General features: G+C 41.6%; 2 protein-coding genes across 2 annotated transcripts in view; one reads left to right on the forward strand and one right to left on the reverse strand.

Moving 5' to 3' along the window:
- Nucleotides 1–4,173: 4,173 nt before the first annotated feature.
- DNAH8 (dynein axonemal heavy chain 8) overlaps nucleotides 4,174–25,572 on the forward strand; it is a 397,226-nt gene continuing 375,827 nt past the window's right edge. The window contains exons 1-4 of the mRNA XM_034991238.1: nucleotides 4,174–4,311; nucleotides 15,397–15,869; nucleotides 15,980–16,114; nucleotides 23,868–23,952. Coding sequence (XP_034847129.1) covers nucleotides 15,441–15,869; nucleotides 15,980–16,114; nucleotides 23,868–23,952 — 649 coding nt within the window. The 5' untranslated portion in view covers nucleotides 4,174–4,311; nucleotides 15,397–15,440. The remainder of the gene's footprint in view (nucleotides 4,312–15,396; nucleotides 15,870–15,979; nucleotides 16,115–23,867; nucleotides 23,953–25,572) is intronic.
- On the reverse strand, nucleotides 8,675–10,214 carry LOC118001215 (heterogeneous nuclear ribonucleoprotein A1-like). Its single transcript, XM_034991234.1, has one exon. The coding sequence runs from the start codon at nucleotides 10,197–10,199 to the stop codon at nucleotides 9,237–9,239; it is 963 nt and encodes a 320-aa protein (XP_034847125.1). The 5' UTR covers nucleotides 10,200–10,214; the 3' UTR covers nucleotides 8,675–9,236.

Genomic DNA, 25,572 nt, shown 5'->3' on the forward strand with positions numbered 1-25,572 from the left:
CCATTGGAAGCCCAGACAGAAGAAATTTGTCTGAGATATTTTACTGAAAAGGCATCCTAAACAGTTCTTTTCCTCTAAGCCTCTGGTGAACTTCCCAATATATGAGAGATAAACCATATAAGTGGATGGGAAGACTCAATATCATAAAATATTGATTTGCAAATGAATCTATTAATGTAATGCAATTTAATAAAAATGTTGATGGGTTTTTCATTGAACTGAATAAGCTGGTTCTAGAATCTATGTTTATTTATTTATTATTTATTTTATGTTTATTTATTTATTATTACTTATTTATTTAAAGATTTTTTAAAAGATTTTTATTTATTTATCAGAGAGAGAGAGAACACACAAACAGGAGGGAGGGGCAGAAGGAGAAGCAGACTCCCCACTGATCAGGGAGCCTGATGTGGGGCTTGATTCCAGGACCCCGCATCATGAGCTGAGCCAAAGGCAGATACTTAACTGAGCCACCCACGCATCCCTAGATTCTATTTTTAGATTCCCCAACTAGGCAAGACGCATTTGGAGAATAAATAAGTAGGGGAACCTACCCTTCTAGATAATAAGATTTACTATAAAGCTACAGTAAGATAGTGTGGTAACGACACTGGTGGGTATAAAACAATAAATGGAAACTGTGGTAGGCAGCTCTAGATGGCACCAATAATCCCCACCTCCAGATATTCACATTCTTGTGTTACCCCTCCCCCTGAGTGTGGATTTAATGACTCACTTCTAAATAATAGAATATGGCAGAAGTGATGGGATATCACTTCTGAGATTGGATTATATAGTGATTCTTATCTTGGGAGCTCTTTCTCACTTTGTTCTTCAGTCTCTCACTCAGAGGGTAAGCAAGCTGCCACATTGTTTTTTTTTTTTTTTTTTTTTTTTTAAGATTTTATTTGTTTATTTGACAGAGAGAGAGAACACAAGCAGGGGGAGCGGCAGGCAGAGGGAGAAGCAGGCTCCCCGCTGAGCAGGGACCCCAATGTGGGGCTCGATCCCAGGACCTTGGGATCATGACACCAGCTGAAGGCAGCCTCTTGACCGACCCAGGCGCCCCAAGCTGCCACATTGTGAGCAACACTATGGAGAGACTCATGTGGCAAGGAACTGATTGAGGTCTCTTGTCAACAGCCAGTGAGGACCGGAAGCTGGCCAACAGCCACTTAGAAGTGGGTCCTGTCCCAGTATAGCTTTGAGGTAACTGCTGCCCTGGATGACCCCTTAGTTTTGACCTTGTAAGAAACCTTGAGCCAGAACTATCCATCTGGATCATTCCCAGATTCCCTAACCTACAGAAACTATCAGATAACAAATTTTTGTTGTTTTTAGCTGCTAAGTTTTGGGATAACTTGTTGTGCAGCAATACACAACTAATATACACACACATACAAAAACTTGATATCTACCAGAACTAGTACTACAGATCAGTCGGGGAAAGATCAATTTTTCAATGAATGGTGTTAGGACACCATAGTTTATATGAAAAAAGAAAAGAATTTTCTATTTCATACCATAAAGAAAAACAGAAGTTCAAGTGTATTAAAAATATAAATGTGAAAAAGCAAAACTTAAAAACATAAAGAACAAAATATCAGAGAATATCTTTATGAATTCACGAGTCGGACTCCGTGCTCAGCAGGGAGATGCAGATGTAGTTAAGGATCTCAAGGTGAGATCATCCTGCATCTACAGTGGACCTATTACAGGACAAAGAACTAGTTCCCTCATTGTATTTTTAGGGTCTTGGGCAGTCTAACCATTTACTGTTTTATATATGCTACATGGTGTTTTCTTTCTATTAAGCCTCAAGAAAACTCTCCGGATTGTGTATTTTTCCCATATCTCAGGCATCCTCAGGCAGTGTTCTATGCACCTAGTTTTCTGCCAGAGATAATGAAATTATTACAGTGCTACAAACCGAATACTGCAATGCACATCTTTATTTTTTTATTTTAGATTTATTTATTTTTTTAAGAGAGAAAGAGCACGGTCACCCACGTCAGTTGGGGGAGGGGCAGAAGGAGAAGGCGAGAGAGAATCCTCAAGGAGACTCTCTGCTGAGCGTGGAGCCTGACGCATGGCTCGATCCCAGGACTCCGAGATCATGACCTGAGCTGAAATCCAGAGCTGGCTGCTCAACAGACTGAGCCACCCAGTGCCCCTGCAATGCATATCTTTAGAACAAAAGCTCTGTCTATATTTAGCACAGTATTCTTTCCTTCCTTCCCTCCCTCCCTCCTTTCTTTTCTCTTTCCTTTCTCTTCTTCCTTCTTTCTTCCTTCCTTCCTTCCTTCCTTCCTTTCTTTCTTTCTCTCTTTCCTTTCTTTCTTTCCTTCTTTCGTTCCTTCCTTCCTTCCTTCCAAGTGGAGCTTGAACTCATGACCCTGAGATCAAGACCTGAGCTGATATCAAGAGTCAAATGCTCAACTGACTGAGCCACCCAGACACCCCAGCACAGTATTATTTCTTTAGAATATATTTTCAAAAGAAGACTTTGTAGGTTAAGGCACATGGATATGTTTAAGGCTCTTTAAAGGATATAATATCCTGTAATTTGTTCCTTACTACATAAGAATATGTAGATATACCTCCTACTGGGAAGATGGCAAGGATTAAACCATAAGTGCCAAAAATAGATGATGAGACCAAAAAAATGGGCCAGAGAGAGACCCTTTATTACTCACAGCCCAACAAATAGCAGTTCTGGCCCCAAGTACCACTGGGCAACACCATGGGCCCACATGCAGGCAGTGGACTGGGAGGCAGCTAAAGAATCCAAGACTAAGGGCTCATCATTTTTATAGCAAGCAGTAAACAAGCCAGGGCCCCTCCCTTGGGAAGTGAGCAGGTGTTCCTTAGTCCTGCTGTGATTGCTGTCATCTACTTAATTGCCTATACACTAGCTAAAGAAACAGCTCAGAGTCAGAGGACAGTTAGGTCTTGCAGTTTGGCAAACTTTGCAAAGTGTGCAGAGGTCCTGTGGGCCTCATAACTTCATACTGCATAATTGCTGTATGGTATTTCTTAACATGGATAGAATGTGTTTAATTTAACTTTACATGTGATTTTTATAATCATCGTTGGGCTTCGGTTTTGTTTTGTTTTGTTTTGTTTTAATCAGTTGGCAGATCTTCCAGCCCTCATTTTAGACTGACCTGCTCTATATTCAAAGATTGACTTTAACCCCTAATTAAAACTGACACCAGGCACACCATTTCAGGGAGTTACAAGAAAAACAGAAATGTACTGGAAAGGGAAGGGAGGGTGGGCTTTGAAAAGTTTTCTTCAGTCTGTTCTCCATATTACCAGTCATAGGTTTCTGAGCAAATTCAACAGAAAAGATTTAATATTCTCAAGTGAAACACTAAGACTTTCAACAAGTGAAACACTAAGTAACTTCAGAACTTCATAGGTTTCTGAGCAAATTCAACAGAAAAGATTTAATATTCTCAAGTGAAACACTAAGTAAAGACTTTCAACAAGTGAAACACTAAGTAACTTCAGTATTCAGACCTATAAAGGTCATAGGGGCACTGGACTGACTCAGTGGTTGGGGTGGAGCTTGGAACTCTTGATCTCAGGGTTGTGAGTTTGAGCCCCACCTTCAGTACAGAGACTACTTAAAAAAAATTTTTTTTTTAAAGATTTTATTTATTTATTTGACAGAGAGCAGGAGAGCAAAGGCAGGGGTAGCGGCAGAGGGAGAGGGAGAAGCAGATCCCCAGCTGAGCAGGGAGCCTGATGTGGGGCTTGATCCCAGACCGACTGAGGCACCCAGGCGCCCTGAGACTACTTAAAAATTGAAAGAAAATCTTGGGGTGCCTCAGTGTCTCAGTCTGTTAAGCGTATAGTATAAAGGTCCTAGAAAATTTACTCATTTCCATGCCAATCCTCTCTCAAAGCACACCCTGGAACCCTCCCCAGCCCCCACCCCCTCAATTTCCCCCTCTAGGCAGCTGCCCTTTAGTGACCGCGGCCTCTCCTCGCTCTTTCACTTCTCGGGCTCTCAAGGTTGCGGGGGGGGTAGGGGGGTGGGGCGGGGGCCGGCAGTGCGTGTCCTCACAGAACTGCACGCGGGCGGGGGTCGTGGAGCCCGTCACCCGCCGCCCCGCACCCCGCGCCTCATACCCCGCGGGGAGCAGCGCCCTGCAGAGCCGGCGCGGGGCGCCCCAGAGCGAACCGGTGTCGGACTTCCAACGGCCGAGCCTCGGTGGCCGCCGAGCCAGAGGCAGCTCCCCCGGCGCAGCGCGGCCACCTGGCCCGCCTGGGTGATTGGCGGGTGGCGGCGGGTCGCGGCAGGTGAGTGCGCCCCCGCTCCTGCCCGGAGCCCTCCCGCCCTGGGATGCCCCGCCCGCTTTCCTCCCTGGCTGGGGACTGGAGTGGGTGCTAGAATTCGGTTCCTCACCTCCTGACCAGCGCAGTTAACACCCTGCAGCAAAACCCCAGCTCGGTCACCGCCTTTTGTAAATCCCAGTGTGTTCCCTGGACGTCTGACTTCACCCCATTCCCCCTTCTAAGAATTCAAAAGTAAGACAGACAAAATCTCTCCTCCTCCAGGTTTATTTTTCCTCACTCCCCTGCACCCTGAAAGTCTCATCACTGAACTTACCGCTTTTCCCAAGCAAACCCTGCCTTTTCCTGCTTTCTTGCGTTTACACTCTAGCTCCCCCACTTCTGGCCTAGAATATTACCCTCTTCCATGTTCTCGTGACAGCTCTTCAGACCCAACTCCAATGTTATCTTCTCTGTCAGATTTTTTCCAGAAGTTTCTTTTTCTGCCAGGCTCTCTCAACCCTTTGCTAATTCACCTTTTCTTGACATTGACTACCCTGTGTGTGTTTAACGGTCTTTCTCCCCAATTTGTGCGTTTTGCTTTGGGGGAGCCTCTTAGTTTTATATATAGGCTGCGGGGGCACACTGGCGAAGCGCACTGAAGACCCTCAACAATCACGAATGAACTAATGCATGAAAGGATAGGGTTACGGAAATGGGTTCTAGAAAAAGGAGTGTGGTTGAAGTGGCTGTACGCTTAGCACACCCGTATACAACTTGCTCACTTCGGTATTCCCTTTTTTTTTTCTTTAAGATTTTATTTATTTGACAGAGAGAGAGGGAGAGACAGCGGGAGAGGGAACACAAGCAGGGGGAGTGGGAGAGGGAGAAGCAGGCTTCCTGCGGAGCAGGCGGCCCGATGCGGGGCTCGATCCCAGGACCCTGGTATCAGGACCTGAGTCGAAGGCAGTCGCTTAACCAACTGAGCCACCCAGGCGCCCTGTTTTGTTTTTTTTTTTTTAATAGAATATTCCAGAAAGATGGTTGAGTTGCTTCTTTACGATATCAGAATATTTCCCCACATTTCTATGCTTGGGGCATTCAACTGTATCATTGACAATATTTCTTTTTTTTTTTTTCTTAAAGATTTTATTTATTTATTTGACAGAGAGAGAGACACAGCGAGAGAGGGAACACAAGCAGGGGGAGTGGGAGAAGGATAAGCAGACTTCCTGCGGATCAGGGAGCCTGATGTGGGGCTCGATCCCAGGACCCCGGGACCATGACCTGAGCCGAAGGCAGACGCTTAACGACTGAGCCACTCAGGCGCCCCTCACTTCGCTCTTCCTATGCGTGGAGAAGTCCACTGTCCTATTGCTCCTGAAAATGAGCAGGGATGACTTTGTGGACATGCAATTAACCTTCAAATTGAACTTAAGGAGAAGGGATGGTGGAATTTTAGAATAACTGCATGTGGGATCCAGTTGTCTGTGGAGGAGATGGGAGGAGGGGAAAGAGATGAACAGGTGTTCCTGAATTCATTCTGCACCAAGTGATGACTAGCCAAGTATGAATACTTGGAGCCAGGACCTGCCTCTTTATTTAGCAAGTAATCTGGCTACATTTGAAAATTCATAGGAAATTTAAGGTTCTAAATATTAATGTTATAGGAGAAAATATTAACACGTGTTGTATGTTGTTGTATATGATATATACACATATAAGTAAAATATATAATACATAATATATAAAATACATAAAATCGTAATTTTATGATTTTTAAAAGGTATAAAATTGAAAAGTACAACTCTTCCCCTACTTTCCCCCTCTGTCTTTCTCTTTCAAGGTGATCACTGTTGATAAATTATTATGTATTTTCCCTGGAAAGCTTTTAATGTGTTTTATCAAATCTAAACTATTACCGATTATAATTTTATGCAATTACATAAATGTAAATTACATGTATGTGACTTCATGAAGGAAAAAATGTGAGGAAAGAAAAAATGTTGTCAATTAAGCCTTTTTAAAGTGTGTATTTTAGAAAAGATAAAATATTATTTGTATGCATTTATATATACAGTTTTTAAAATGTATACAATTGGTATTAGGCAGTGTACCGTGCCTTGCTTTTTTCTTTCATGAAAGATGTGTTAGAGATTTTTCTATATCTGTATATGTAGCTCTACCTCATTCTTTTTCTTGCTAGGCTCTGTATTAAAATTTTATTGAACAGGATACTGTTACCAAACTCAAACTTGACTGTGCACCCAATGAGCAGTAAGCCAATGGCTAATGATGAAGTTTTAGAATATATGTGAGGTTCGGTGGGGTGAGGTCTGGAACCGACGACCAAGAAAGAATTCTTGAGACGTCTTTGGTGCAAAATGGTGGTTTATTAAAGCATGGGGACAGGCCCCGTGGGCAGAAAGATCTGCTACACTGTGGTCTTGCGGAGTGGATGATTATATACTCAGGAGTTGGGGAGGTGAGGACAAAGGGAGTGTCCAGAAGGATTGTCATATGCTAAAGAAGACTCTCAGAATAATGGAGACCTGGTTATTGTCAAGCCAAGCTGTTTTTCCCTCTACTGAGGTACTAACATGAAGACAGTTGGGAATTTCCTGGAGGAGTGTAACATTCCTCCTATCACATGTCCTTGTCAATGGGCTTTAGGTTTAGAAGAAATACAATTTTATTTACATTTCCTTCTGCCTCAGCCTCCCTTAATTTTATGAAGGGGAGGGTGATGTTAGAGCTTCAGGAACTGAGTTATGGGTCTCTGGAAGTTAGGCTATTGATAAGAAAGCTTCTTCCTTGTAAATTGCTAGGACATTTGTAAACTGAGGGAGACTTCTGTCCTGCAGGACTGTGATCTCTATCAGTTAACCATTTGTTTTTCCTTTAGGGCAGCCAGGAGTGCCTGAGGACTGGGGGTGTAGGGTGCCAGCTTCTGGGGGGCTGGGGGTATAGGGTGCTAACTTCTGCTTTGTCCTCAGCTCGCCTTCTGCTTCCTCATCAGCTAACACACCAGTTTTGAAGCAAAGAAACCTTTATTATCAGAAGGGCAGCCCAACAGGAATTCAGGGGTCATTCCCAAAGCTGCTTTCCCCTGAACTGAATTCAGACATACAAAGGATCCTTTATTAAGGGATGTTTTGGTTATTTCCAGGAAATGTGTTTGTTTTTCTGCTTGTTTTTGCTATTATAAACATGTTGCAGTAAACAATCAACCTTCTCTGTATACATACATACATACATACAAAGGGATATAATGTGTATAATGTAGTAAGCTAATTTATGTTTACTAAGATTTTCCCATTTCAATTATGTACTCTATTCAAAATTTTGCTACAATTTTTAGGAATTCTATATAAAGTAGTTGTATACATTTCCTAACTTACAATGAAATAGTTGTATCGGTCTTTAGAAGTGGTAAGCTGATATTTTATATTTAGAGTTCATTATGTGCCAAGTATGACTTGGGATTTGAAAACCATGTAGAAAATGCATCTCAAATTATTTTGTAAGAGGAAGAATTCTATACTTACCCTAAGCAAAATCTCTCCAAATGGGCAGTGGTTATTTATTTATTTAGAGTGTCTCAGATATATGATTTACTTTAAAAATGTTAAACCATGGGACTCCTGGGTGGCTCAGTCTTTGGGCATCTGTCTTCAGCTCAGGTCATGATCCCAGGGTCCTGGGATCGAGCCCTGCATTGGGCTCCCTGCTCGGCGGGAAGCCTGCTTCTCCTTCTCCCACTCTCCCTGCTTGTGTTCCTGCTCTCACTACCTCTCTGTCTGTCAGATAAATAAATAAAATCTTGGGCGCCTGGGTGGCTCAGTTGGTTAAGCGACTGCCTTCGGCTCAGGTCATGATCCTGGAGTCCCGGGATCGAGTCCCACATCGGGCTCCCTGCTCAGCAGGGGGTCTGCTTCTCCCTCTGCCCTCTTCCCTCTCGTGCTCTCTGTCTCTCATTCTCTCTCTCTCAAATAAATAAATAAAATCTTAAAAAAAAAAAAAAAGAGTCAGTCACTCAACCAACTGAGCCACTCAGGCGCCCCTTGACAAATTCTTGATTAGGAGATTTTCAGAACTACTTGGGAGTGCTAGAAAAAAAGCACTGGTAGAACTGAGCCAATTTCCTAACATGTTAACATTAAGATCTGTGCTTTATAAAAACCACATTTTATTATTCATGATTATTTTTTATTTTTTTCCATTCAAAAGAATATTAAATCATTTATTGATTATACATGATAATGGATGATACACAAGCTTTAATCCCCATCTATAATTTTATCTGATACTATAATTCAATTTAGATATATTGCATAGGATGTGCCAACAATCATATTAATAACCAAATAAACTCCAGGACTTTGCTTGGGTGACCCTTTTAATGGTGAACTCCAGGTCACAACACATTAACTGTCAGTTCAACTACACCAAGGTTTGTGGAGACAATGGCTTCTGTGCCCAAGCAGGTTGCAAATCAATTTCGAATGGAACCTGGCATCACCCTGAAGGAATTCTAACTTCACACTGTTGGGGTAGTATACCAAGATGGCTTCAGAGTAGACTAACTTCACACAGCACATTTAAAAAAAGACACATTTATTCAGCGTCATGATCAGACTATTACATTTAGCAATCAACAGCATGGGTGCAAAAAAAAAAAAAAAAAAAAACTACATTAAAACCCTTTGTTGGAATGCTTTACACTTTCCACAGAACAGAAACTAAAATAACCTGTTATACAATTAGTCACAAATACAGTCCTCGAGTTTTTTGCCCATACACATGAGTATTGTCTAAAACATGTCTTCTTTGTAGCAGCGAAGCCCTTCCACCACTGTGCTTGGCTGAGTTCACAAATCTGTTGTAACCTGTAGCTTCCCTGTCACTTCTCTGGCTCTCCTCTCCTGCTAAGCTTTGTTTCCTGGCAGTAATTAAAACCTCCTGCCACTGCCGTAGCTCCTGCTGCTGCTGGAACTGCCACAGCCACCTTGGTTTCGTGGTTTGGCAAAGTATTGGCCTCCACCACCATAGGGGCCAGAGCTTCTGCCTCCAAACTTCCCTCCTTTCATGGGTCCAAAATTTGAGGATTGATTGTTGTAATTGCCAAAATCATTACAGCTTCCGCCACCTCCAAAGTTGCTTCCATCGTTACCAAATCCATTATAACCATCCCCACTGCCACCATAGCCACCACCACCTTGACTGCCACCAAAGCCACCTCGACCACTGAAGTTCCCTCCACGACCAAAGTTGTCATTCCCACCAAAACCACCTCCACGACCACCACCAAAGTTTCCAGAACCACTTCGACCTCTTTGGCTGGATGAAGCACTAGCCATCTCTTGCTTAGATAGGGCTTTCCTTACTTCACAGTTGTGGCCATTCACAGTATGGTATTTTTGAATGACAATCTTGTCTACAGAGTCATGGTCATCAAATGTTACAAAAGCAAAACCTCTCTTTTTGCCACTGCCTTGGTCAGTCATGATCTCGATCACTTCAATTTTCCCATACTGTTCAAAATAATCTCTTAGGTGATGTTCTTCAGTGTCTTCTTTAATGCCACCAACAAAAATCTTTTTCACAGTTAAATGGGCACCAGGTCTTTGAGAATCTTCTCTTGAGACAGCCCTCTTTGGTTCCACAACTCTTCCATCCACCTTGTGTGGCCTTGCGTTCATGGCTGCATCCACCTCCTCCACAGTGGCATACGTGACAAACCCAAAGCCTCTGGAGCGCTTGGTGTTTGGATCTCTCATTACCACACAGTCCATAAGCGTTCCCCATTGCTCAAAATGACTCCTCAGACTCTCATCGGTTGTTTCAAAGCTCAAACCTCTGATGAAGAGCTTCTGCAGCTGTTCAGGCTCTTTGGGAGACTCTGACTTAGACATGATGGCGGTGGGAGAAGAGACTTTAACGGTGCTTACTCAGCGGCGTCCACGGGCAGAAGGGAGTAATCTAATGAATGTATCTCAATTTATTTATTTTAACTGATAGTGAATTCTTGCTGTTTGTAGTCTTTTGGAAGAACAAATATAATATGGCATAATTCTAAGCTTTATTTTTTTTCCTAACTACTTCCCTTTTTGATCTCTTTATAGCTTTTCATGCCTTTACCTCTTTTCTTTTCTCTCTATATTTCTTCCCTCTCTTCTTATTGAATCCTACCTATTCTTCAAGGGCAACTTATGTCCATATCCTCTGTGAAATTCTCTTTGTCTATTTTGTCTATACTAATTTTCCTTCCTCTAAATTCTCCAGTAGAGCTCCACAATTTTATTTTTTAATTTTTTAAAAGATTATATTTATTTGAGAGAGAGAATGAGCAGTGGGGAAGGGCAGAGGGAGAGAGAGAGAGAGAGAAAAGCAGACACCCTACTGAGCAGGAAGCCCAGTGCAGGCTCCATCCCAGGACCTGGAGATCATGACCTGACCCCAAGGCAGACGCTTAACCCTCAGAGCCACTCAGGCACCCCTGAGCTCCACAATTTTACTCTTGATTGATTTGCAAAGATTACTTTATCTCTCCAATAGCATTGTGAATCTTTGAGGACAAGAGTCCTGTCTTGTTTTCTGCCTCCCAGAGTGAGTAACATAGCCCTGGGCACGGAGTAGTTACTCACACCACTTTGCATGGGGACTAGGGCTGTGGCACTGGAGGGAGGGAGAAGCTTCCTTTTTTTTTTTTTTTTTTTTTCCCTTTCTACACTTGTTTTCAGTGAGATTTCCTTCTCTAAGCCTACAGATTCAGCCTGACCTTAGTAACCATAGGTACTGTTTAACCCAACTGGTGGTATTCAGGACTAAATTAAGCATTTTTAGCTTCAATATTCTTTCTTTGCAAGATCACAAATAACTACTTGAACAAGGGGGAAGACTGGTGCCTACAAATGGGTAATAGTGTGTAAACTAATTCTATCTCTTTTTACCTTTCTCTCTTAATTTAGTTTCAAAATGCCCCCCCCCCTTTTTTTTAATTTCCTTGTGGGTTTAAGGGGAAATTTTCCAAACTAAAGCCTCCTGCCAGACAGTCAAATTGGTCATTTCCTTTTTTTAAAAAATCTTTTTATTATGTTTTTATTTTATTACTATTTTTCTTTTTTTTTTTAAAGATTTTGTTTGTTTATTTGACAGAGAGAGACACAGTGAAAGAGGGAACACAAGCAGAGGGGGAGGGAGAGGGAGAGGGAGAAGCAGGCTTCCCGCTGAGCAGGGAGCCTGATGCAGGGCTTGATCCCAGGACTCTGGGATCATGACCTGAGCCGAAGGCAGACGCTTAACGACTGAGCCACCCAGGCGCCCCATTACTATTTTTCTTAAGTAATCTCTCCACCCAACATGGGGCTTGAACTCATGACCCCAAGATCAAGAGTTGCATGCTCTACAGACTGAGCCAGCGAGGAGCCCCAATTGGTCATTTCCTTAGTGCAGTTTATCATATTTTCTTTTTTTAAAAATAGCATTTTAAAATGGAGTTATACAATTACTTCACTAAGGCATACCCTTCAGTGGTTTTTATTATAGGCACTGTGTTGTACAACCACAGATAATCACTATCTAATCCCAGAACATTTCCATTACCCAAAAAAAGAAACCCAGGCCTATTAGCAGGTAGGCCCAATTCTTCCTCCCTCATCCCCTGACTACCACATCTATTTTCTGTCTCTATGGATTTGCCTTTTCTGGACATTTCATGTAAATGGACTCATATAATATGTGGCCTTTTGTGTCTGGCTTCTTTCACTTTGTGTGGTGTTTTCAAGATTCATCCATGCTGTAGCACGGGATGGTCCTTCATTCCTTCTTATGACAGAATAATATTCCATTATAAGTGTATGCCACATTTTGTTTATCCGCTCATCACCTAACTGGACATTTGGGTTGTTTCCAATTTGAGCTCAATATGAATAATGCTGCCATGAACATTCATATACAAATTTTTGTGCAAACAGATTTTATCAATTCTCTTGGGTGGAATTAGTGGCTCATTTGCTAATTCTATGTTTAGCTTTCTGAGCAACTGCCAAACTGTTTTCCTCAGAGGCTGCACAATTTTACTTTCCCACCAGCAATGTATGAAGATTTAAACTTCTTTATGACCTTCTCAACCCTCTTTATTGTCTTTTTAAAAAATTTAGAGCCATCCGACTGGATGTAAAGTGCCATCTCATGGTGGTTTTGATTTGCATTTTCCTAGGGGCTAGTGGTGTTGAATGTCTTTCCATGTGTTTGTGGGTCATGTTTTTTACACACATATATATAAATATATGTATTTATTAAGCATAGTTATATATCTCACCAAGCTTGAACTTGGCATTTAGTTGTTGACAATTAATATTACTTCCCTAGTGTTTGTGGAATGCATATGGATCCTACCAAGACCTACCTTAGATGACAGCTTCTCCTTAGAGATTTCCTTCTTGAGTTTTCTCCTCTGATGCTGCAGATTCTCGTGCACACCTTAGCTGGTTCTAAGGAAACTGTGAAGTGTTTGTTGGTATGTTTGGCCTCCCTCATGAGGCTGTGAGCTCCTTGCCAGTGCCTAGAGGTGAGAGAACAGTGCTGGTTTCAGGAATGCCAGAGCTGCTGTGAACTCAGGCAGCACCCAGGGCAAAGGCAATGGAAGAAATTGGAGAGAGAGCTTGGAACCAAGTCAGGAAAGCCTTGGAGGACACAAGAATTTGTATTTGGCACCCAGAGGAGGACTTTAAGGAGGGCAGTCGTATGATATGATCTGAAGTTCAGAAAGACCATTTTTGTCTGTGTAATTGGGTAAGACCTGTACCTTCTCTGGATCTTAGTTTCATTAGCAGTAAAAAGGGAGAGCTGAACTAGATAATTTCTGTGTTTTGTTTTGTTTCTAGTTCTGAAATGATGTGCCATGAATCTCAACTATCTGGACTCCTCAGGGAATGAACTGTGTTGGATAATAACATTTTCTGAAAATTTAATCTGTGCTAACACTTAAAAAATACTAGCCATTTTTAGATGAAAAACTCATGAAGATTAATTGCATACTTCCCTGACTTCTTAAATATAATATGATTCAATTTTTAATCTTTCCTTGATGGCTTAAATAATAGTAGCTCTACAGTGGCTTAAATAACTCTGTGGATCAAGAAAGAGCACTGGTTGCCTACAAAGAAGCTCTCCAGCCCTACTGAGTTCAGTCAGTGTATGTGTTTTACCATTACATTGAAATTAAAGTAAATTTTGCTTTGGTTTCAGCCTGTCAACATCCTCTGAGAGCAGGCATGATTCTCTTACTGAGTAAAGTGAACTGTTTTGCAGAATTCAAAAGCATAGATTGGAGCAGAGTGTCAGGCAGTTGCTATGACTTCACTAATATGTATCATTATACTTGTTCTTGGTATACTGTAGGTAACAGGGTCAACTCTAGGCCAATTTCAAGGATAAACATGTAATGCACACACAACTCCTGGGTATTGTAGATCATCGTGTCCAATAATAACTCAGAGATGTTTGCTTGTTACTTCCAAGAAAATTTACTCACATGTAAAGAAAATAGACATTAGATTGTGGTCAAGGAACAAAGACAAAAACTGGGATTTATAAAAGAGAGAGGAAAGAGGAATGAGAAAACAATCTGCAAACAGTTTGGGAACAATTGTTCTGGTTTGCAGATCTTGGGCATGAGTGCTTATCTGGCAGCAAACAGATTAATCAGTTTGGGTATTTTTGTTCTTGAGTAGGCCGACTTAGGATATCAAAGGAAACCATTTCAGCTGTTGATGGGATCTTCGGAAAAGCTGGAGGGGGCAGCTGTGGGGTGCAGGTTACAGGCTGTCTCTGTGTCTTACGGAGGGCTGCTCTTGTCCCTCCATAAGAAACACCATCTAACTTAGGCCAGGTGTGCACACGTGTCCTCAGAATTTCTCATCAGCAAGCCTCTTTCTCTGTCTTCTTTTGAACTCTCGCTTTGGAAATTTTGCTGTTGTTGTTCTTCAAGGGTTTACTATTATCCTGGCTTCTGGATTTTAGCCATAGCCTGAAAACTTGTTTATTTAGATGGCGGTCCGATGACTGTCCTATGATGTGATTTTCTATAGGTGACATTTTCTCCTGTTCCACTGGTGTCCCCTGATTTTCCTGGTTATGTGCTCATGATACCTTCTACACTCCTGTATACAGCTTTTCTGATTGGATAGGTCAGACTTATACTTCATATGATACCATTGCTTCAATAAACAATCACCATCGCGTTTTAGGGGCACGTTGGAAAGGCTGTTATAAACAAAAAGTCCATTGGAGTAAGCTGGGAGCTGGAAGTATAGTCATTTTTCATTGGCTGAGATGTGACCGTCTCTCATTGGCTGGGCTGTTGCTAGGGCAAGAGGAAAGTTTTAATCCCGCTGGGATAGGAAAGTAGTATCCACGTGCAAGGTGGGGCTCTTCCTGTTCGGTCTGCGGTTCGCAACCAGTGGTAGGGCTGGTAGGATGTGAGAGCTTCCCCCTGCTGGCATTCTTACATTCTAAATGAGGTTTCCTTTTATTAATTTTCACACTGCCAAGAGGATGTTTTATGCTTTTTGGGAGTTCCTGGATATGCTCATGGAGATGAGATGGCTGGACAGTTGAGTGTCTGATTGGTGAATTGTATTACAGTGTTGTTCCTCGATGCAAGGAATATTTCAGTCCATGTAGTCCTTTGCCTTGTCTCTTGGACAAGTCAGTTTCTCAGCTCTAACACACGGCTCTCCATCTTTTTTCAGCTCTTACATACCTGAGGACAGGTACCTTCCCATCAGCTGCAGTAATTACTATGACAGGGATGGGATGTGTGTGGGGTAGCAGCACCCTCGGATCATATCACAGTCAGGAGGAGCACTTAGAGTTTCAAAAAGCCCCTAGGTATATGTGTGTGTTGTTGTTATATGTGTGTGTGTGTATATATATATATATTCTTTTTTTTTTTTCTCCAGTCCTGTGAGCTTAGCTTCGTTAGTTAATACAGTAAGGGAGAAATAGATAATTTTGCTACCTGTCTTGATTCAAGGGGAGGAATAAATTAACAGAGAACATTCAACTTATTGTACAGTTTTAAAAGAAAACATTTTATCATTCTAGGTTTTGAAGTTTAAGTTGCTCCATGGGAGGAAAAAGCCGATAACATGAGCGCGGAAGAAGGCGGTCCACCCCCTCGGAAAGAAGCAGCTCCTCGCTCTTCAGGAGAGGCAGTCCCCACTGGGTCAGAAGAGACTGCCCCTCGGGATCCAGGAGAAGAGGCTCCTCCTCCTTCAGATGAAGGGGCTCCGCCCCTTGTGACAGAGGCGGCCTCAGCTCTAGATGCCGGCTCTCTTTACGAAACAGGTCCTGCTCCTTCTGGAAGTGATTATCTGAATTTCATTCCTTCCGATGAAAGGATAATTCTTCCAGAGGACGATGAGTTGGATGCACACAGAGTTCGACCTAGGCCTACACTCCGACTGGGTCAATCCATGCTTTCTGAAATGCTTTCTCAATCTTCCCATAGATCATCCCGATACCGCCGAAGCATGAGTGGTATCCCAAATCTACAGGAAACATTAAAAGAGAGACAGGTTTTTCTTATAATAAGATTCTTCATGTGTGTCACTTTTATGTCAAGTTAAATGTTTTTGGTGGTTTTTCTTCATAATTACAATTTTTACCCATGTTTTTCATTCTTTAGGCAAGATTTAGAGATGCAAGGGAAAACCGAAAAATGAAAATTGACCCTTCATACAAATATATATTTGAAATTCTAGCAGAAAAGCTTGGCCTGGACTTAGTAACCGTTGAAGAATTAATTTTGGATTGTCCATCTGTAAGTTTAAATCTTATCATTATTTTTTAATTGCTCTTTGAGAGCTAATTGCTTTAAGAAGCTGGAGTCATTGTAATGAACAACAAAACACTTAGAAAGGGAAGGTTGAAATTTTACCCATTAAGAAGTTTTATAGAACTATAGCCAGTTGAATCATATTTCTAGTTAGGTGTACTATTGAAGAGGAAGGAAAGGGAAGAGTTAGCTACTAGAATTTAGCTAAAATTCTAACTCAAAATGCCTTTAGAGGTTAGAGGATTAGTCGAGCACAGGTAGAGTTAAATATTCTAAAAGTACAGGTTGTATGAACTACATATGCAAATCATTTGGGTAGATGAACAAACTGCATACATATGAGCTAGGGAACAATGACTTTTGCATGAGCATAGTAGAAAACAACAAGATGATTACCGTGTGTCTCAGCATGCCAGGGACAGTCCTAGATTATGCCTACTTTCCTGGCATAATTATTAACGGCCCCTCCTTTTACTCTAAAAGGTCCCAGTTTGGGCTCATGAATGTCTATGGTTACCCTCATAGAGTAATACAGATAAGCTGTGACTTTCATAGAAGCTTCCAGAAGCAGTATCACAGCTTCCTTTCTGATAGCTCAGCTTCTAAATTAACTTTCAAAAATAGTACTACAGGTTGCTTGAGGTTTTTACCAACCCTAGTTGTGGACTGGCCTGGAGCCCAGCAAGACCAAGGAGCAGGTACATACTGGTGGTGCACTGATTGTCCCATTGAATGTCCTGGTGAGAGCGTTGGGTATCGGGCAGTGTTGTGGTGAGGTTGTCATCATTGGGGTCCGTACCCCCTGCTTTTACAGGGACCAGTGAACTTGGGCAAAACTTTATTAGCTGGCTCTAGGAGCCCAGATTTGGTGGGATGGTTCCTAAAGGAGTCTCTTTCTTGCTTGATGCGATGTGTTGCCAAGTTCTGGAAAGTTGTCTGCCTTTTCTGTCAGGATCCTTATAAAAGTTGAAAACTGGCAGTCCTCTGATAGTATGAATGGGATTGCTCATTCCTTAGTGTGTTATGATAATCTGGGAATGTGACTGATGCAAAGAGATCAATAACTGAGCTATTTTAATGGTGAAAGATAGGAAAATGCATGAATTGTGCACATAAAACAAGAGGCACTGCTGCAACCAACTGGAAATAGAGTGTAGTTTCTCAGGTCACCACAATTCCCTGCAGGAATGTACAGGTGTGGTCAAGGGTGGCTGCCTGGGCATGTGGACTGTGGATCAGATAGATCCCTGTGCGGAAGGGCCCTTCACTTGGTTCAATGTTTCCTGTCACCACCTGGAATTTCTTCAAAAAAAATTTTTTTAAGTTTTCTAATTCCAGTATAGTTAACATAGAGTGTTATATTAGTTTGGGTGAACAAAATAGTGATTCAACAGTTCTGTACATCACCTGGTGCTCATCATGATAAGTGTAGTCTTCAACCCCCATCACCTATTTCACCCATCCCCCTACCCACCGCCCCTCTGGTAACCATCAGTTTGTTCTCTATAGTTAAGGGTCTGTTACTTTGTCTGTCTGTCTCTCTTCTTTTTTTCCTTTGTTTTATTTCTTAAATTCTACATATGAGTGAAATAATGTGGTATTTGTCTTTCTCTGACTGGCTTATTTTGCTTAACATTGTACCCTTTAGCTCCATCCATGTTGTTGCAAATGGCAAGATTTCATTCTTTTTTATGGCTGAGTAATATTCCATTGTTTATATATACCATATCCTTTTTACCCATTCATCTGTGGGCTACTTCCATAACCTTATTGTAAATAATGCTGCAATAAACATAGAGGTGCATGCATCCCTTTGAATTAATGTTCTTGAGTAAATCCCCAGTAGTGTGATTACTGAATCGTAGGGTAGTTCTATTTTTACTATTTTTACTTTTTGAGGAACCTCCATACCATTTTTCCACAGCAGCTGCGCCAGTTTGCATTCCCACCAACAGTGAGCCAGGGTTCCTTTCTCCCCACATCCTTGCCAGCACTTGTTTCTTAGGTTTTTGATATTAGCCATTCTGACAGTTGTGAGGTAATATCTCATTAAAACTTTGATTTTCATTTCCCTGATGATGAGTGATGTTGAGCATCTTTTCGTGTGTCTGTTGGCCACCTGTATGTCTTCTTTGGAGAAATATCTGTTCATGTCTTCTGCCCATTTTTTTTTTTTTTAAGAATTATTTATTTATTTGAGAGAGCGAGAATGAGAGAGAATACATGAGGGGGGGAGAGTCAGAGGGAGAAGCAGGCTCCTCGCTGAGCAGGGAGCCCAATGCGGGACTCGATCCCGGGACTCCAGGATCATGACCTGAGCCGAAGGCAGTTGCTTAACCAACTGAGCCACCCAGGTGCCCTACTGCCCATTTTTAAATTGGACTATTTGGGTTTTTTTGATGTTGAGTTGTATCAGTTCTTTATATATTTTGGATACTAACCTTTTATCAGATATATCATTTGTGAATATCTTCTCCCGTTCAGGAAGTTGCCTTTTTGTTTTGTTGACTGTTTCTTTGCTGTGCAGAAGCTTTTTATTTTGATGTAGTCCCAATAGTGTATTTTTGCTTTTATTTCCCTTGCCTCAGGAGACAGATCTAGGAAAATGTTGCTATGGCTGATGTCAGAGAAATAGCTGCCTATGCTCTCTTCTAGGATTTTTATGGTTTCAGGTCTCACGTATAGGTCTTTAGTCTATTTTGAGTTTATTTTTGTGTGTGGTGTAAGAAAGTGGTCCAGTTTCATTCTTTTGCATGTAGCTGTTTGCAGCGCTATTTGTTGAAGAGACATTCTTTTTCCCATCACATAATTCTTGCCTCTTTTGTCAAAGATGAATTGACAGTATCCACCTTGAAATTCTTTTTTTTTAAGATTTTATTTATTTTTAAAAATATTTTATTTATTTATTTGTCAGAGAGAATGAGAGAGTGAGAGAAGCAGGCAGAGGGAGAAGGAGGCTCCCCACTGAGCAAGGAGCCTGATATGGGACTCAATCCCGGGACCCTGGGATCATGACCTGAGCCGAAGACAGACGCTTAACCGACTGAGCCACCAGGAGTCCCTTAAAGATTTTATTTTAATTCCAGTTAGTTAACATATAGTGTAATATTAGATTCTCATGTACAATATGGTGATTCAGCACCTCCATACTACATCCGGTGCTCGTTACAAGCACACTTGGTAATCACCATTACCTATGCAACTCATCCCCCTCAACCAATTCCCCTCTGATAACCATCAGTGTGTTCTCCATAGTTAAGTCTGTTTCTTGGTTTATATTTCTGTTTCTTTCTCCCCCGCCCCCCATTTGCTTGTTTTTTTGTTTCTTAAATTCCACATATGAGTGAAATCATAGGATATTTGTCTTTCTCTGAGTGATTGATTTTGCTTAGAATAATACTCTCTAACATCCATCCATTTGCATGGCAAGATTTCACTCTTTTTTATGGGTGAGTAATATGCCATTGTATATGTATACCAAATCTTTTTTTTCCCCCTCAGATCTAGGATTAGGGCTTGGTTTAGAGCCAGAATAAGGGTTAGGGTTAGGGCCAGTGTGATTGTATGTGCCTATTATTTTGCAGTTCAGAGACCACTCCAGAGGGATAAGTTTAGGGTTAAGATAGGGTTAGTGTTAGGGTTAAGGGTTAGGGCGTGTGTTTGGGTTAGGATAAGGTTTTTGCTTAGAATAATGCTTTCTACCTCCATCCACATCTTTGTAAATGGCAAGATTTCATTCTTTTTTATGGCTGAGTAATATTCCTTTGTGTGTGTGTGTGTGTGTGTGTGTGTGTGTGTGTGTATACATACTAAATCTTTTTTTTCCCTCAGATCCTGAATTAGGGTTCTGTATAGGGTTATAATAAAGGTTAGGGTTAGGGTTAGAGTTAGGGTTAGGGCCAGTGTGAGGGTATGTGCCTATTATCCTGCAGTTCAGAGACCTCTCCAGAGGTTAGGTTTAGGGTTAGAGACAGGGTTAGAGGTAGAGTTTAGGGGTTACTGGTAGGGGTAGAGTTAGGTTTAGGGTCAGGGTTAAGATTAGGGTTAGGGTTTGTGCTTGGCATCCTGCAGTTCAGAGACCTCTCCAGAGAATAAACCCTCAGACTTCCATGAGGTTGAAAATAAACATGGCAACCATCCACCAAGCTAAGGTAGAGAGGGGATTTAACCTTCTAAATACTCTACTTTTTAAGATAAGTTTTTATTTAAATTCCAGTTAGTTAACATACAATGTAATATCAGTTTCAGGTGTAGAACTTAGTGATTCAACACTTACATAAAACATCTGGTGCTCATCACAGCAAGTGCCCTCCTTAATCCTCATCACCTATTTCCCCCATCATGTCACCCACCTCCCCTCTGGTAACCATCAGTTTGATCTCTCTAGTTAGGAGACTCCACCTTGAAATTCTTAATAATTTTTTAACAAGTGTTCCTACATTTTTATTTTTCACTGGGCCTGTAGCTCACAAATTTGGTAGCCTGTCCTGGCTGTGGATGATACCATCCATATGGCAAGATAGTGATCAACCTTGTTTCACCTGAAAGTTGCTAGGCCATAAATTTGGTTAATCCCCATAGTGGGAATCCCAGCAGCTCTGCAAAGGGTCCAGGCGTAGACATTGGTGCTGGCTAGTACCTTCAGAGAAGGACAGCTGCTAGGACTAAGTTAGGGAGATGGGTGTCTGCAGAACTGGTAGTCTCACTCTTAAATATTTGCCAGTTGGCTTTATGGGCTTGCCCAGTTCCATAAATACTTTATTGCTGTATCTGATTGTATGACCCACCAGATTTGAAAGTATCCAAATTATCAAAAACAGCGCTCATACCCGTGATAAAAAGACATCCCAATATCAAATGCAACAAATTCTTACTCTTTAGACACATTGTACTCCTGAGACCAGGAGAGTGAATGGAGCAAGTGTTTCTCACTGGCCAGCATGCCAGTGTCATATGCCTGCAAACCCTTCCATTTGTCATTCTTGGAGTATGTCTTGTACTTTGAGTCTGGGTGCTTAGGTTCTTCCTTGAAGGCCATCATGGACCAGGTTAGACACTGCTTAGGCTGCACATCTAGGAAATCTAGGGAAATGTAAGTCTTAAGGGAAGACTCACACCAGGCAAGGTGTTTCTGTAAGAGTTGTTTAGCAGTTGCAAAGCCACAGTGGAGGGGAGATAGTACAGCCTGGAGAGAAACCAATCTCAAAATCTGGGAGAGCTCAGAAAGCTTATTTGGTTGAAGGGACAAGGCAGGCACCTAAATTGGCATCAAGATTGGTGGACAGGTGAATAAAGAGATGGAACCAGGAAGGAGGGGTGGCCTAGTTTGGTGTGATGATTTAGGAAACTGGTATATGGAAGGGTTTTCCTTTTAGGTGAAGCCTGGTGTAGCAATCCAGAGTGAAAGTAGCTCATTAAAGGTCCCACAAAAGGGTGGACAGTAGAGGGTGTGATGGTCATTTTGTTTGCCTTCAGATCTGTTATCTAGTCTTTACCACCGACTCTGTGGCCTGGAAGGCTGACCTCTCTAGAACCCATCACCTGGGCTCCCTTGCTCTCTGGTTTGCATGGTACCCAGTCACTAGGAGGCCCCAGAAGGAGATAGGAGGGCAGAAGGGAGACAAGTCTGACCCCTCCCTGCTTGGCCATATTTTCTGGCTACAGCCAAGCCACTCTCCCTCCACTACTCCATGTCCACTTGCTTCCAGCTTCCCCCTTCCCCCACTCATCACACTTTCAGGCCTTGGCTGGTGCTGCTTTTTCCTTTGTCAATGGTCCTATTTTTGCTGCTAGTGTCACAGCTTCCCTTAACCCTTCTCTGGCCTCTAGAATAGCCTCTTCATTACAAAGTTTCTTCAAGAACCCATTTTTGGGACTTCTTTTCTTGCCAGGACCCTGACCAATACAGAAGTTTCTACTGCATCTGTGTCCATGCTTTTGCTGCTCTCTCCATTCAGCACTGCTCAGGATAATCACAGACTATCTTGCTTTCCTGGCTTGCATGACAGTGTTTTCCAAAGTCGAGGCAACAGCGGTGTAGTTCTGTGGATGGAGCACAGCCCTGAAGGCCCAAGGCTGGCTTCTGGTTCCAGGCTCTGAACTCGTGGTTGTGTGTCTTTGGGTCTTTTTCTCAAATTCTTTTTAGCTTTACTTCTGTCTTCGGCAAGAGGGGCATAATAATGCCACCTCAGTGCCAGGCAGTGGTAAAGCTCAGATGAACTATTTGTAAAATGTATGTGAATTTTTAATTTGCAGTCATGATTTCAGCCCATGACAACATTCACTCTCCTGGTCTCAGGAGTACAGTGTGTCTAAAGAGTAAGAATTTGTTGCATTTGATATTGGGATGTCTTTTTATCACGGGTATGAGCGCTGTTTTTGATAATTTGGATACTTTCAAATCTGGTGGGTCATACAATCAGATACAGCAATAAAGTATTTATGGAACTGGGCAACAATCACTGTGCTGACAGTTTTTGTATCTTTCAGATTGTAATTATGCAAGAGTCAAATTTATGTGTGAGATGGAAGAGTAGAAAATGAAGGGCTCAAATTTGGTACATCTGTGTGGCTCTGTTTCACTTCCTGGGGTGGTGGGTCTCAAATGGGGTCCCAGAACCAGCAGCATCAGCATCACCTGGAATTTTTTAAAGATTTATTTATTTCAGAAAGAGAGAGAGGTAGCAAGAGCAGGGGGAAGAGCTGAAGGGGAAGGCAAGGGAGAATCTCAAGCAGACTCCCTGCTGATTGCAGAGACCCATGTGGGGCTCAATTTCATGACCCCGAGATCATGACCTGAGCTGAAATCAATAGTCAGACGCTCAACCAACTGAGCCACCCAGGCACCCCTCAACTGGAACTTTTTAGAAATGCAAGTCCTCAGGGCCAGCATTCTGTATTTTTTTTTAGAAGCCCTAGGTGCTTCTCTGATGCACACTAAAGTTTGGGAACCATTGTCCTAGGGGGAGAGGCTTTGCCAGATCTGACGTACTTCCCACACATGGCCAGTAAGTGAAGAAAAACCCACTGCTCGAGAGCGACACTTAGGTATAGACTCAGTGGACTAAGTAAAGTGGGTTGAGTAACTTTGTACTTCCCAAATGGTGTGTGAGGATTTTTGCTTACATGACCTATTTATTTTTCCGCTAAGATATGACACTGACTTATAAGTAATTAAATAAGAGCTTCATGCTCATAAACATGGGAGACTCTCATTATAATAATTTGTTTCTATATTAGTTTGGCTACAATTTGGGTCAAATGACAATATCTAAAAATATAATTACCCAAATAATTGGTTTAAAAACCCAATTAGTTGGTAAGGCAAATTTTATGTTCTCCAAGTCAGCTTTTAAGAATAGTTTTTTAAAAATAATAATTCTTTATATTTACCTCCAGTTGGACTCATTCATTTACTCCTATAAGATTCTGTGAGGCAGGGTCAGGTAAGTGGCTGCCTGCTTATATATGCAGATCATCAATGTAGGTTCAGAAATAGAATTCACCATATATTTCATGGTAATTTTGGAGTTAAAGTAGTTCAAATTCTAATCCTGCTTCTGATGTCCCTGTCACTGTGTATCTCGGAAAAAGTCATTGAGCCTCTTTTGTTTTTTTTAATCTACAAAATGATGAGGATAAAGGCATATACAATGCCTAGCCCAGGGTGTGGTTCGTTTTATTGTAGCTAATATAACTAGCCATTTTATTGATCATCATTTTCTCTTTTATTTAACAGCTGGAAGCCTTTGCTCATTTTTTTATGAAAGACGGTTGTAAGACATTGAAATTTTTGTACCAGGAAGGAGATGTCCCTGGCCTTGGTAAGGATGTGTTATGAGGGCAGTGTGCTGGCTATTAGTTAATGAATGTTAAAGTGCAGCATATCTTTTCTCTTATAAATAGATATATATTTACATAGAAGTATATTTATAAAGAGAATTTATCAGAAGCTTATGTGTGGAGAAGAGTGTCTTTTTTTTTTTTTTTTTTTAAGATTTATTTGAGAGAGAGAGAGCATGTGCAAGCAGGGAAGGGCCAAGGGGGAGGGAGAGATAATTTCAAGCAGACTCTGTGCTGAGCATGGAGTCCCATATGGGGCTCAGTCTCACAATCCTAAGATCATGACCTGAGTCGAAATCAAGAGCTGGATGCCCAACTGTCTGAGCCACCCAGGTGCCCCGAAAAAAAAATGTCTTAAAAACAATACTTTTTCAGCCCAAATATATATGTCAGGCACTACTATAATATAAGGAGAAAACATACTTACAGAAATCATTGATATCTCCTGGTGGATACATGTTTTCACTAGAATTTAATTCCATTTTCCCTGAAACAGGTGGAGCCATTTTGCACACAGGTTCTCAGGTGACTAGTAATAGACAGGAAACCCTGTGAGAGCTCAGCAGCTGTCCCAGTGGTCTTGGGTCAGCATCTTGTCTGCTGCAGCTGTCAGTTGGAATACATGGCTTCTTTATTATTTGCAGGATTCCTAAAATAATTAACACTACCAGGATGTGAAACTTTTGTCTTGATAACCAGGTACATGGGCCATCCTTTTGGTTTTAGACTACTTATCTTTGAAGTCTTATGGATTGTCCCTCCTATTGGTTCTTTCTCATTTTTCTCCTCTGCTGCCTTTAGCTGAGGCTCATATCTCATGCCTGCCCTAGTATTCTAGATTGAAAGCCTGTAGCTCTGAAACCAGATTCCCTCTCTGAAATTTACACTGCTTATTCCTTTAAAAGTAAATCTTTTATTCATTTGTATGTATATATATATATATACCACATCTTTATCCATTCATCTATGGATGGAAACTTGGGTTGCAGCCATAAAAAGGAATGAAATCTTGGGGCACCTGGGTGGCTCAGTTGGTTAAGCATCTGCCTTCAGCTCAGGCCATGATCCCAGGGTCCAGGAATCGAGTCCCACATTGGGCTCCCTGCTTGGCAGGGAGTCTGGTTCTCCCTTTCCCTCTTCTTTCCCCCCCTGCTCTTGCTCTCTCTCTCTCAAATAAATAAATAAAATCTTAAAAAAAAACAAAGAATGAAATCTTGCCATTTGCAACAACATGGGTGGACCTAGAGGTTATAATGCTAAGTGAAGTAAGTCAGTCAGAAAAAGACAAATACCATAGGATTTCACATATATGTGGAATTTAAGAAGCAAAACAAAGGAACCAAGAAAAAAAGAGAGGGACAAACAAACAATAAAATCAGCCTCTTAAATACAGAGAACAAACTGGTGGTTTCTAGAGGGGAGGTGGGTGGAGGACTGCATGAAATAGATAAAGGGGATTAAGAGCACACTTATCTTGGTGAGCACTGAGAAATATATAGAATTGTTGAATCATTACATTGTACACCTGAAACTAATCTAACACTGTATGTTATCCCTCAGTAAAAATTCTGAAAAGTAAACCTTTCATTGTGCTCCTAGTT

Source organism: Mirounga leonina, unplaced genomic scaffold (assembly GCF_011800145.1).
Source record: "Mirounga leonina isolate KUSES-001 unplaced genomic scaffold, KU_Mleo_1.0 Mir_53, whole genome shotgun sequence".
Lineage (NCBI taxonomy): Eukaryota > Metazoa > Chordata > Mammalia > Carnivora > Phocidae > Mirounga > Mirounga leonina.